Source organism: Salvelinus fontinalis, chromosome 20 (genome assembly GCF_029448725.1).
Source record: "Salvelinus fontinalis isolate EN_2023a chromosome 20, ASM2944872v1, whole genome shotgun sequence".
Lineage (NCBI taxonomy): Eukaryota > Metazoa > Chordata > Actinopteri > Salmoniformes > Salmonidae > Salvelinus > Salvelinus fontinalis.
The window spans coordinates 6,498,435-6,513,473 of record NC_074684.1 but is presented as its reverse complement, the minus strand read 5'-3'; the positions used below and the strand labels follow the sequence as shown (position 1 = coordinate 6,513,473).

The window sequence follows — 15,039 nt, the reverse complement described above, 5'->3', positions numbered from 1 at the left end:
ATATCGTGAGGTCCCTGGCAATTCCCAGCCATAGTGATCATGTCCTCACAGACTACTTGGTCCCCATGGAACACTTTTGAATAATTACTGAGATCGAAATTTAGTCAGGTGACACAATCAATCAATCGTTTGAAAGGGCTATTTAAAGAAATCACATGACTTCAACATTGTTTCTCGAAATAACTTAGTATCACTGCCAGTCAAACGAGGCAGAGACGAGAAGCAGAGAAGCTAGGCAACAATATGGTCCCACATCAATGACCAGCTCTCCCACTCAGTGTCTTGTCTGTGCGTCATATGGTTGTGTTGGATACAACAAAGACGGACGTCACTTCAATACAGACAGACCACGCTGAGTATCAAACTGTTAATAGCCATTCCTCTCACGTTGGAATTAGTATGCACTGCCCCGTCTTCACCGTCTGTTGCGCTGCGGGGTTTAAGTGAGCCGAGAGCGGACTCTGGAAGAATCCTTCCTGCTTAGCATATTTAAGCGTGTGTGTGTGTGTCTGTGTGTGTGGGCGAGGCGCGTCTGCCATGTTAATCAACACAGACGTCCCCTGCAGGCCTTCTATTAGACAGCCTGAGCATCAGCTATTATAACACACACACACACACACACACAGCTAACTCCAATGTAGACTACTACCAGCTCGTCTATAATTATGTTGTTCTTTAAATCATAATACGGTTCATCACTGTTTTCTGAGCATCGAGTCGAGGTTTGGCCTTTTCAAAGGCTGGCTAATGATCGCTTTTGTTGACTGTGATTAGATTAAAGAGAGACATAAGCCAAACAGCGCCACCGTGGTCAGTTGCTTGACACCGTTTCACATGTGAGATGTAAAGCAACCCACTCCTAAATGACCTACATCTCATAACACTGCCCACAAACACATCGATCAGTAGCGTTGCTTGCCAGCTAATGTTATTCATTCTATTCCTATTCTACACTTGTAGCCTATCGGCCAATACCCGTAGTTAGCCATGCTACGCTAGCTCTGTGGTTTATTGCGAGTTGGATATGAGTTGGTTGACAACTCGACCAAAAATGTAATGGCGTTCTCACGCGTTCTCCCAGCGGGTATTCATTAAATGTAACGGAGGTCACACATCAAGATCAAACAACTGTGTTCTTGCCTTTTTAACCTCTCCTAACAAACTTTGAATAAAGATGTTAAAAATGGGTGAACGAACAGCTTGTCGGCTATGAACTAGATTCACCAGTAGCTTGGCAGAGATTCACTATAGCTCTCCACCCAGCCACCCAGTCTCCCAAAAGTCCTAGCAGGGTAGAGGGCCCATAGCTAGTAGAAGCACAGAAATACACACTAAGTTAATACGCAGGGGAGTGTATTCCAAAGTAACCAGGCTGTTCTAGTTCCAAGGCTCAGTTAAAGATGCCTTTTGATGTTAGTGATGACGTTGTTTTCCCTCTGTGTTTATCCATGGAGGGATCCTCCTCACTGAAGACTGCATTAAAGGGATTCCTGATCGCTATCTCAACGTGTGTGTGCGCGCGCGCGTGTGTGTGGAACGCCCAGTCCTAGATTTGCCATCCCCCAGCTAACTGGCCTGATTGAGTTAGAGAGGGGAAACGTGGGAGGGAGGACACAGGGAGGGAGGACACACACACAAACTATTACACACACACACACACACACCGACACAAACCACACACACACACTCACAGCAGACTGTCAGACTTTTGGTCGCCATGACAAAGTTGGCTAATGTGGTGGATCAATGTGGTGACTCTGTAGCTCTGATGACTAACACAATGAGTTATTATGACATAATGGGGATAGCCCTACTTATGTGTGTGTGTGTACGTGTGTGTGTGTGTGTGTGTGTACGTGTGTGTGTGTGTGTGTGTGTGTGTGTGTGTGTGTGTGTGTGTGTGTGTGTGTGTGTGTGTGTGTGTGTGTGGCCTAACACAATGATTTATAAACGCCATGAAGATGGCCTAACTCGTGTGTGTGTGTGCGTGTGTCTTAATGTCCCACGAGAGGACTGTCATTAGGGTAGGGTGGGCCACTGACCCCCATACACACAGAGCTACAAGCCATAGATATAGAGTTTCAGGCTAACCTTGTTTGAGATGCACTTATTCTGAGAGCACCCAAAGTACAGAGACAACTACATTCTAGATAGTTATCATTTGAATATGATGATTAATGTCAAGTTGTCAACATGGAGCATAGGCTGGAGGACAAGTTGGCAGTCTGTGGCAATGTTTTTTAAAACTAAAGTACTGTATGTTTGAGTTTGCTTCTCACCTCGTCGAACCTGTCGAAGGAAGCTCCTTCCTGCATGAAGCCAGGCAGGTGCTTCTGCCAATTAAACTCATAGGACTTAGTCATGGCTGCTCACACCTGGAGGGAGTGAGAGAGGGGGAGGAGGACGGGGGGAGGTGTAGAGAGGGATAGAGAGAGAGACATTGTGTTAAGACAGGTGGGCCACATGTCTCCTGGGCTGTGGAAATAAGTATGACTTATGCACTATCAAATTGCCTTTCTATGTAGTACTGGGAAAAACCTGACTCGGTCATAATGACGACTACAATCAATCCATCACACAGACATACACTACCCCTGAGTCTACACACGTGTTGTTTTACCTCAGAGAGAACGACGCCAACGGTCTCAAGACGCCGCCTCATGTTGTATTATTATCGATACCGGCTTACAGAAATAGTCAACGATGACGTCCAACCTGAGAACGTCGGCCTGCGTATGGGAGTCTGTGTGTGTGTGTGAGAGCCTGAGAATGTGTGTGTGTGTGTGTGTGTGTGTGTGTGGTGTGTTGCCCCCTAACACATTGAACTCTTCCCAGACCTCTTCCCATCTATGAATGAACACTTTGTAACGCCGGTCACTGCATCAGCAACGATGGCCGTATTCAGATCAGACAGCAGACTCCGCCAAATATGTCTTTTCAGAAGGGCTGCGGTACGTAGGATACAGAGCCTTGAGAAAGTATTCACACCCCTCGACTTTTCCACACTTTCTTGTGCTACAGCCTGGATTTAAAACGGATTCAACTGAGACGTTTTGTTAATGGCCGACACACACCCCATAATGTCAAAGTGGAATTATGTTTTTTTGAAAATACTGTATTTACAAATTAATAAAAATTGATAAGCTGAAATGTCTTGAGCCAATAAGTACTCAACCCCGTTATGGCAAGCCTAAATAACTCCAGGAGAAAGAAATTTAAAAAAAAACGTCACATAATAAGTTGTATGGACTCACTCTGTGTGTAACAATAGTGTTTAACATTAGTTTTGAGTGACTACCTCATCTCTGTAGCCCACACATACAACTATCTGTAAGGTCCCTCAGTCGAGCAGGGAATTTATAACACAGATTCAACCACAAAGACCAGAGAGGTTTTCAAATGCCTTGCAAAGAAGGGCACCTATTGGTAGATGGGTAAAGAAAATATGACATTGAATATCCCTTTGAGCATGGTGAAGTTATTAATTACACTTGGGATGGTGTATCAATACACCCAGCCACTACAAAGATACAGGCGTCCTTCCTAACTCAGTTGCTGGAGAGGAAGGAAACTGCTCATGGATTTCACCAAGAGGCCAATGGTGACTTTAAAACAGTTATAGAGCTTAATGGCTGTGATAGGATAAAACTGAGGATGGATCAACAACATCGTAGTCTCCACAATACTAACCTAATTGACAGAGTGAAAAGAAGGAAGCCTGTACAGAATAGAAATATTCCAAAATATGCATCTCTTTTGCATCAAGTCACTAAAGTGATACAGCAAAAAATGTGGCAAAGCAATTCACTTTTTGTCATCCTGAATACAAAGTGTTATGTTTGAGGTGAATCTGAAACAACACATTACGGAGTACCACTCTCAATATGTTCATGAATAGTGGTGGCTGCATCATGTTATGGGTATGCTTGTAATAGTAAGGACTGGGGAGTATTTCAGGATAAAAATAATTTAAAAGAATAGAGCTGAGCACAGTCTGCTTTTCTACCAGACACTAGGAGAATAATTCACCTTTCAGCAGGACAATAACCTAAAACACAAGGTCAAATCCACACTTGAGTTGCTTACCAAGAAGACAATGAATGTACCTGAGTGGTGGAGTTACAGCACCCACTGTCACAGGACACCATCACCCACTTACCCCAGGCAGCTCAACTTACCCTGTCCCCGTGCTCAACTTACCCTGTCCCCGTGCTCAACTTACCCCTGTCCCCGTGCTCAACTTACCCCTGTCCCCGTGCTCAACTTACCCCTGTCCCCGTGCTCAACTTACCCCTGTCCCCGTGCTCAACTTACCCCTGTCCCCGTGCTCAACTTACCCCTGTCCCCGTGCTCAACTTACCCCTGTCCACGTGCTCAACTTACCCCTGTCCACGCGCTCAACTTACCCCTGTCCACGTGCTCAACTTACCCCTGTCTCCGTGCTCAACTTACCCTGTCCCCGTGCTCAACTTACCCTGTCCCCGTGCTCAACTTACCCTGTCCCCGTGCTCAACTTACCCCTGTCCCCGTGCTCAACTTACCCCTGTCCCCGTGCTCAACTTACCCCTGTCCCCGTGCTCAACTTACCCCTGTCCACGTGCTCAACTTACCCTGTCCCCGTGCTCAACTTACCCCTGTCCAAGTGCTCAACTTACCCCTGTCCACGTGCTCAACTTACCCCTGTCCCCGTGCTCAACTTACCCCTGTCCCCGTGCTCAACTTACCCCTGTCCCCGTGCTCAACTTACCCTGTCCCCGTGCTCAACTTACCCTGTCCCCGTGCTCAACTTACCCCGTCCCTATGCCATAAAAGTGCCAAGAGACCACTTTTTTTTGGACAAGCTATGTCTCAAAACTGTTATGCTTGCACAAATTCTGATTATTTTACTACCACACAACCTACTACCACCTACTACCATACACATACTACCGCCTATACTACACACCTACTACCACACACCTACTACCATCTACTACCACAGATCTACTATCACACACATACTATCACCTATACCACACACCTACTACCAAACACCTACTACCACCACCACACACCTACTACCACCTATACCACACACACCTACTACCAAACACCTACTACCACCACCACACACCTACTACCAAACACCTACTATCACACACATAGTACCACATACCTACTACCACACACCTACAACCACCTACTACCAAACACCTACTACCACACACATACTACCTCCTACTACCACACACATACTACCACACACATACTACCATCTACTACCACAGATCTACTACCACACACATGCTACCACCTATACCACACACCATCAAACACCTACCACCACACACCTACTACCACAGATCTACTACCACACACATACTACCTCCTACTACCACACACCTACTACCACACACCTACTACCATCTACTACCACAGATCTACTACCACACACATACTACCACCTATACCACACACCATCAAACACCTACCACCACACACCTACTACCACAGATCTACTACCACACACATACTACCACCTATACCACACACCATCAAACACCTACCACCACACACCTACCACCACACACCTACTACCACACACCTACTACCATCTACGACCACACACATACTACCACCTATACCACACACCATCAAACACCTACCACCACACACCTCCTACCACACACCTACTACCACAGATCTACTACCACACAAATACTACCACCTATACCACACACCATCAAACACTCTACCACCACACACATACTACCACACACCTACTACCACACCACCTACTACCACACACATACTACCCCCTACTACCACACCACCTACTACCACACACCTACTACCAAACACCTACTACCACACCACCTACTACCACACCACCTACTACCACAGATCTACTACCACCTATACCACACACACCATCAAACACCTACCACCACACACCTACTACCACAGATCTACTACCACACAAATACTACCACCTATACCACACACCATCAAACACTCTACCACCACACACCTACTACCACACACCTACTACCACACACCTACTACCACACACCTACTACCACACACATACTACCCCCTACTACCACACCACCTACTACCAAACACCTACTACCACACACCTACTACCACACACCTACTACCACACACCTACTACCACACCTGTGTTGTGTTCAGTAATCCCAAAACTGGAGAAAGCGACCTAGTAAAACAATGGACAGTTTGGCAATTGAATCAAACTCGCGTTGCGGTAATTTGTAGTCGAGGTAGTGGGTGTTTTGATGTAGAGCATGTTGCTGTGTACTTAACATCAAACACAGAACACACACACACACACACACACACACACACACACACACACACACACACACACACACACACACACACACACACACACTCTCCTTTCCGAATTCTGTCATGCACAGCTGGCTCTCTCCGTCTACCCCCCTTCTCTCATCTCCCTCTCCCTCGTTCAGTCACTCTGCCTTTCTGTCTCATCAACATCCGGCTTCCCTCTTTGCCTCCTAGAGAGAAGAACAGACACTGCAGTTATTCTGTGATCTGTATCTGTACCATCTACACACACACGCACACACCAACCGTATTCTTTAACAAAAGCACACAGCACTTCTTATAGAAACAGACTCAACATGCTCAACATGCACACACTTTCACTGAGAGACAGCACCATAGTGCCTTCAGAAAGTACTCATACCCCTTGACTTATTCCATATTTTGTTGTGTTACAGCCTCAATTCAAAATTGATTTAACATATTTTCTTTCTCACCAAAGTGTTCCGGAGTTCCAAATTAAGCAGCAGCAGCTGAAAAGATGAGCTCCTACAAATATTGAAATTTAAATGTTTTTTTAGAGTAAAGTACATCGAAAAAAATCTAAAGAAAACTGCAAACTGAAAAGGAGACCAAACAAGCAGCAAACAAAGAAGAAAGGCTTTTGAAAAAGTAACAATTTTTTCATAAAATTATACCGTTTTCTTAGCTAGCTAAGTTGTTTACCTGTTGCTAGGCAGTTGCTAGGGGCATTCCTGGAAGAAGCTAGCTAGCTAACAAGGAGTGTCTAGTTGGCAGAAGAGAAGAAGGGACAAAGAAGGGACAAAGTGGGACAAAATAAGGACAGAAGAAAAGGGAAAGGGGGGAAAGGGGACATTAAGGTGAAGCAGTCCTCTAAAGACACAAAAGACAATAATACAAGAAACAACACTTCTATTGCCTCTCCCTCTACGATACGCACTTCCGGGTTGGAGCGAGTAGTTGCATTCCGCTTTGCTCCACAGGTAGTATTACATTTCATTTCATTACAGTACAACAGTTTGATTTGTTTGATCTTAGCTGGCTACATAGCCGTCTTTGTATCCAAGATAATTGTGTAGTCTAGAGTAATTGTCGAGGTTACCTAGCCAGTTAGAGGTTACCTAGCCAGCTACACTTTCAAACAAAGTCAACAACGCAGCCACTGCTAGCTAGCCTATTTCACCAGCCAGCAGTACTATATCATTTTAGTCAATAAGATTTTTTGCAACGTAAGCTTAACTTTCTGAACATTCGAGACGTGTAGTCCACTTGTCATTCCAATCTCCTTTGCATTAGCGGAGCCTCTTCTGTAGCCTGTCAACTATGTGTCTGTCTATCCCTGTTCTCTCCTCTCTGCACAGACCATACAAACGCTTCACACCGCGTGGCCGCTGCTACTCTAACCTGGTGGTCCCAGCGCGCACGACCCACGTGGAGTTCCAGGTCTCAGGCAGCCTCTGGAACTGCCGATCTGCGGCCAACAAGGCAGAGTTCATCTCAGCCTATGCTTCCCTCCAGTCCCTCGACTTCTTGGCACTGACGGAAACATGGATTACCACTGATAACACTGCTACGCCTACTGCTCTCTCCTCGTCTGCCCACGTGTTCTCGCACACCCCGAGAGCTTCTGGTCAGCGGGGTGGTGGCACTGGGATCCTCATCTCTCCCAAGTGGACATTCTCTCTTTCTCCCCTGACCCATCTGTCTATCGCCTCCTTTGAATTCCATGCTGTCACAGTTACCAGCCCTTTCAAGCTTAACATCCTTATCATTTATCGCCCTCCAGGTTCCCTTGGAGAGTTCATCAATGAGCTTGACGCCCTGATAAGTTCCTTTCCTGAGGATGGCTCACCTCTCACAGTTCTGGGTGACTTTAACCTCCCCACGTCTACCTTTGACTCATTCCTCTCTGCCTCCTTCTTTCCACTCCTCTCCTCTTTTGACCTCACCCTCTCACCTTCCCCCCCTACTCACAAGGCAGGCAATACGCTTGACCTCATCTTTACTAGATGCTGTTCTTCCACTAATCTCATTGCAACTCCCCTCCAAGTCTCCGACCACTACCTTGTATCCTTTTCCCTCTCGCTCTCATCCAACACTTCCCACACTGCCCCTACTCGGATGGTATCGCGCCGTCCCAACCTTCGCTCTCTCTCCCCCGCTACTCTCTCCTCTTCCATCCTATCATCTCTTCCCTCTGCTCAAACCTTCTCCAACCTATCTCCTGATTCTGCCTCCTCAACCCTCCTCTCCTCCCTTTCTGCATCCTTTGACTCTCTATGTCCCCTATCCTCCAGGCCGGCTCGGTTCTCCCCTCCTGCTCCGTGGCTCGACGACTCATTGCGAGCTCACAGAACAGGGCTCCGGGCAGCCGAGCGGAAATGGAGGAAAACTCGCCTCCCTGCGGACCTGGCATCCTTTCACTCCCTCCTCTCTACATTCTCCTCTTCTGTCTCTGCTGCTAAAGCCAATTTCTACCACTCTAAATTCCAAGAATCTGCCTCTAACCCTAGGAAGCTCTTTGCCACCTTCTCCTCCCTCCTGAATCCTCCTCCCCCTCCTCCCCCCTCCTCCCTCTCTGCTGATGACTTCGTCAACCATTTTGAAAAGAAGGTCGACGACATCCGATCCTCGTTTGCTAAGTCAAACGACACCGCTGGTTCTGCTCACACTGCCCTACCCTGTGCTTTGACCTCTTTCTCCCCTCTCTCTCCAGATGAAATCTCGCGTCTTGTGACGGCCGGCCGCCCAACAACCTGCCCGCTTGACCCTATCCCCTCCTCTCTTCTCCAGACCATTTCCGGAGACCTTCTCCCTTACCTCACCTCGCTCATCAACTCATCCTTGACCGCTGGCTACGTCCCTTCCGTCTTCAAGAGAGCGAGAGTTGCACCCCTTCTGAAAAAACCTACACTCGATCCCTCCGATGTCAACAACTACAGACCAGTATCCCTTCTTTCTTTTCTCTCCAAAACTCTTGAACGTGCCGTCCTTGGCCAGCTCTCCTGCTATCTCTCTCAGAATGACCTTCTTGATCCAAATCAGTCAGGTTTCAAGACTAGTCATTCAACTGAGACTGCTCTTCTCTGTGTCACGGAGGCGCTCCGCACTGCTAAAGCTAACTCTCTCTCCTCTGCTCTCATCCTTCTAGACCTATCGGCTGCCTTTGATACTGTGAACCATCAGATCCTCCTCTCCACCCTCTCCGAGCTGGGCATCTCCGGCGCGGCCCACGCTTGGATTGCGACCTACCTGACAGGTCGCTCCTACCAGGTGGCGTGGCGAGAATCTGTCTCCGCTCCACGTGCTCTCACCACTGGTGTCCCCCAGGGCTCTGTTCTAGGCCCTCTCCTATTCTCGCTATACACCAAGTCACTTGGCTCTGTCATATCCTCACATGGTCTCTCCTATCATTGCTATGCAGACGACACACAATTAATCTTCTCCTTTCCCCCCTCTGATAACCAGGTGGTGAATCGCATCTCTGCATGTCTGGCAGACATATCAGTGTGGATGACGGATCACCACCTCAAGCTGAACCTCGGCAAGACGGAGCTGCTCTTCCTCCAGGGGAAGGACTGCCCGTTCCATGATCTCGCCATCACGGTTGACAACTCCATTGTGTCCTCCTCCCAGAGTGCTAAGAACCTTGGCGTGATCTTGGACAACACCCTGTCGTTCTCAACTAACATCAAGGCGGTGACCCGTTCCTGTAGGTTCATGCTCTACAACATTCGCAGAGTACGACCCTGCCTCACGCAGGAAGCGGCGCAGGTCCTAATCCAGGCACTTGTCATCTCCCGTCTGGATTACTGCAACTCGCTGTTGGCTGGGCTCCCTGCCTGTGCCATTAAACCCCTACAACTCATCCAGAACGCCGCAGCCCGTCTGGTGTTCAACTTTCCCAAGTTCTCTCACGTCACCCCGCTCCTCCGCTCTCTCCACTGGCTTCCAGTTGAAGCTCGCATCCGCTACAAGACCATGGTGCTTGCCTACGGAGCTGTGAGGGGAACGGCACCTCCGTACCTTCAGGCTCTGATCAGGCCCTACACCCAAACAAGGGCACTGCGTTCATCCACCTCTGGCCTGCTCGCCTCCCTACCTCTGAGGAAGTACAGTTCCCGCTCAGCCCAGTCAAAACTGTTCGCTGCTCTGGCACCCCAATGGTGGAACAAACTCCCTCACGACGCCAGGTCAGCGGAGTCAATCACCACCTTCCGGAGACACCTGAAACCCCACCTCTTTAAGGAATACCTAGGATAGGATAAAGTAATCCTTCTAACCCCCCCCCCCCCCCCCTTAAAAGAGTTAGATGCACTATTGTAAAGTGGTTGTTCCACTGGATATCATAAGGTGAATGCACCAATTTGTAAGTCGCTCTGGATAAGAGCGTCTGCTAAATGACTTAAATGTAAATGTAAAACATTTATTTACATTTTTTTTGGCATGTTTTGGAATATTTTTTATTATGTCCTTCTTTTCACTCTGTCATTTAGGTTAGTATTGTGGAGTAACTACAATGTTGTTGATCCATCCTCAGTTTTCTCTTATCACAGCCATTCAACTGTAGCTGTTTTAAAGTCACCACTGGCCTCTTGGTGAAATCCCTGAGCGGTTTCCTTCCTATCCAGCAACTGAGTTAGGAAGAACGCCTGTATCTTTGTAGTGACTGGGTGTATTGATACACTATTCAAAGTGTAATTGAATGTCTGCTTTTTTTTACCCATCTACCAATAGGTGCCCTTCTTTGGCATGGTAAACACTATTATTGCACACAGAGTGAGTCCATACAACTTATTATGTGACTTGTTAAGCACATTTGTACTCCTGAACTTATTTACGATTGCCATAACAAAGGGTTTGAATACATTTCAGCATTTCATTTGTAAAAAATATTCTAAAAACATAATTTCACTTTGAAATGATGGGGTATTGTGTGTAGGCCAGTGACACAAACTCTCAATTGAATCCATTTTAAATTCAGGCTGTAACACAACAAAATGTGGGAAAAGTCAAGAGGTGTGAATACTTTCTGAAGGCACTATAGACCAACATTTAATTCATGGAATGGCAGTGTGGTATATTGTATATCTTAAATGTATGCCTACATTCAGATACAGATCTCTCTGTTCAATATCAGTTACGCACCTCTCTGATTCAGGGTTAAATGCGGAAGGCACATTTCAGTTGAAGGCATTCAGTTGTACAACTGAATAGGTACCCCCCTTTCCCCTTCCCCTTCTATACCAGTTGTCTGGGACAGGGATGTTGTTTCAATGTACCAATTCATAGGCAAGTTCTCTGCATTTGATGCCACTAAGCCTATGAGACCGGTCCGCAAACCTCAAGACTCCATGTCATCGGATGAGACCTTGTGTTCCTCTGCTACTCTATCATAGTCTCTCTTTCGCACGGGGCACATGTTCCTTTTCAGTGTCGTTCGGTCTATATTATGTATCCCTTGCTGCTGGATTTCTTTCCTTCAAATGGACGTCATTCCCTTCTCTCACTTCCTTGGCTGCTCTTTCAAGAACCTCAAGGGGGGTCGTTTTACGTCTGTATACGCAGGGTGGGACGACGTCGGCTATGTAAACAATACAAAATGCACTCTCTTGAGTTCAGATGCATATCATGCAAAAAAAAATAAAAACGGCCCACATGTAATCATCATTTGTATGGGGTATGGTGGTCATTCCTTCAAGTTACCCCGAGGCAAACATTTTGACTATCTCAGCCCACACCGCTACAAGAATGCACATTCGTGCTAGGTTTAGGACCTCATAGTGTGGCTTATAGAGATCCCAACTGATGTACTAACACTGATCACACGTTATTAGTGTAGTAGGAGGAACAGCCATGTCTACTAGCACTCACAGGAGAGAGAGCGAGAGAGAGAGCGTGCGAGAGCGCGCGAGAGAGAGAGAGAGCGTGCGAGAGCGCGCGAGAGAGAGAGAGCGAGAGAGAGAGAGAGAGAGAGCGAGAGAGAGAGATCGAAGGTGGGCCACGCCCATCAAACACATCCCTCTACCATCTGTGATGTTCTACCAGGGGACCATATTGACAGATGCACACATCTTACCGGGGGACTATATTGACAGTTGCACACTTCCAGTTGAGATCTGAGGCTCCAGGCCAGCCGCACAGCGCTGAATATTCATCAAGGAATATAACCTGCTGAATATCTATCAGAAAAGACTGAAAATGACTGAATATTCCATTTAAAATACACCAAGCCTTTAAAAATATATATCCAATGTTGTGGCTGGGCTTTCTGCATAACCCTCCTAGCTATATTCTAGACAATTTATTGCAAGAAATGAATTCAAAAGATGCTGGTACTCACTTTAATATGACTGTTTTTTTTTTGGGACCCGGCACTCTTAAGGTACTGGTACTCAAACAGCAGAAAATTAGAGATACCTGTTCTCTGTATCAGTTAGTCAACCACGGACTATTCCAAACCAACATCCTCTACTCCATATAACAACAATCCCCCCCCACCATCCATCCGCACGTTCTCCTCCTAAACACGTGAGCTGTAGAACAGAGCGCCCTGGCAGTGCCAACCCCTGGCGAACCCCTGCTTGGTGAACTCTGACAGTGAGATAATTATGTTAGATAACTCCCCTGTCCCACAGGCTGGGGGCTCCCCTGTCACTAGGCACAGTCTAATACGGCTGCTAGGGTAACACCCAGCGGAACACTCCTCACCTCATAAACCCAAATTAACTGCCCGGTGACGAGCCAACGGGCCACTGCAGCACCGGGGTGGCACGGGGACATGGAAACTAGGAGGGAATAGCTAAACAGGGCTACCTAGGACGGAAGGTATCCTAGAGGTTAGAAAAGCTGGCCAAGTGGTGGCACGAGGACGGCGATGAGGATGCCACACACCAGCCTGACCTAACTGGTGAGGAGCACTCTTACACAGAGGTGGCACAGGGTACAGCTGGCACACAGAGGTGGCATGGGGACATGAGGTCAGGGAAACCTCATACCTGCCTGGCCCAACTGAAGTAGGATAGCCTAACGAATGCCTTCAAACTGTCCAGGAGACACGAGGTGAAGACTGACCAAAGTCATCGCTGACGGAAAGCACAGCAAATCCGAAAAACACTCAAACGACATCTGATTGAAGTGCGTGGAGTGACTCCTTTTTCACTCTGATATTTTATCCTGCACCTTTACTTAGCCTAATGGTCAATTTGCAGCAAAACACAATGTGAGGACACGAGGTACAAGAAAAAGATAAAAGGTTGCTTTGTAATCAAACAGCATCCGGTGGCATTTTGGGTGAAACCGCAAAACGAACGAAGGCGGTGTCGATGCTCTTGAATAAAAGATGAGAATAGACGAGACAAGGCCATGAAGAACAGAAGGGACAAAAATAGCATTTGAGAAGAGATTGAAGGAGATTGAAAGTAAACAAGGTCGTTTAATATGGAGGATAAAAGCCTTTAGTTTAGCTCTGACCAGGTCCTGACAGTCCCAATCCATCACTGGCAGCTTAGTCTGATTACAACCAGACTGAGGTTCAAATACTAGTTGAAACCATTTCCCGATACTTCAGCTTGGCTTTATTGAGCTTGCCCGGCGCAACGGACAAATATAACCGTCGCAAAAGTGCAAACCCAGCCTACCTGGCACTCCAGGCAGGCTAAAGAAAACACTCAAAAGTGTTTGAAAGATTTCTAATAGCACATGAACCCAGGTCTGATTCCTCAGCACAATGAGAACGGTGACCCCTCCTGACCCTGATCCTCAACCCACTAACACCCTGACCCCTGACCTCTGACCCTATCCTGTGTCTGCTTATCGTCTTAACGTTCAGTAGATCTATTATGTTTGAAGTGTTATTTCGTTGTGTTGACGTCTACGAGTCCCAATTACCTTATGGTACACCGTTCCAGTCTCCTATTCACACAACGAGGCTGCGTTTACACATGCAGCCGAATTCTGATCTTTTGCCAATAACGTTTCAGGCATAATGCCAATCTGATCCAATAAAGACCAACATCTACAAAGTAATAACTCAAGTCTAAAACAATACGTCAAGTCAATAACTCACGTTCAAACTCATGTGTCTGGACCTCATTTCCCAGCCTGTCGATTGAACCTACAGACATGATTGGACATGTAAATAACCCAGTAGCCAATCGGAATGCATAGCCACGGGCAAGGTCAAACAACAAATGGTGGTAAATAATTCAAAGGTAATGCTAGAGTCAACAGCAACAATCAGCATTTAATATGATGCATTAGAGTTCAGGGGCAGGGCAACCCCAAACAGCAGTAAATCAATCAACAGCTATGACCTATGACCTATTATTACCTACATGCACTGCTGATCAAACCTAAACTGCTGGTTAAATCATCAGGGGTCACAAAATGACCCCGTACTACTGAGCCGGGCAGAGCTATACTGTGCTGGCCTGGTTACACATCCACCACCATAGCTACTGGAACCAGGCTGTAAAAGATAACGTGATAACACGTCAAACGTCTATAATACGTCGGTACGTAGAAACGCAACTGAAGAGTCATAGAAAAACACCTAATAGGAGACTATTCTCTGTGAAAGGAGTTTGCAGCCAGGGTTGGCAATTTAGAAACTTTGTCGCTATATTTAGTGAGTTTTCAGAGCCCTCCCTTATGAAAAAAAGATTACAGTCAGAGTGCAGTATAACTACAGCAGGCTGCAAATACTGTGTCCGAAATAAATAAAACACG

At 46.8% G+C, this 15,039-nt stretch overlaps 1 protein-coding gene across 4 annotated transcripts in view; it reads right to left on the bottom strand.

The window, feature by feature from the left end:
* LOC129817200 (1-phosphatidylinositol 4,5-bisphosphate phosphodiesterase beta-4-like) overlaps positions 1-15,039 on the bottom strand; it is a 147,499-nt gene that overhangs the window by 60,174 nt on the left and 72,286 nt on the right. For all 4 annotated transcript variants that reach the window (XM_055872205.1, XM_055872204.1, XM_055872207.1 and 1 more), the window contains one exon: positions 2,280-2,375. In XM_055872205.1, the coding sequence (XP_055728180.1) occupies positions 2,280-2,363 (84 nt within the window). In that variant the 5' untranslated portion in view covers positions 2,364-2,375. The remainder of the gene's footprint in view (positions 1-2,279; positions 2,376-15,039) is intronic.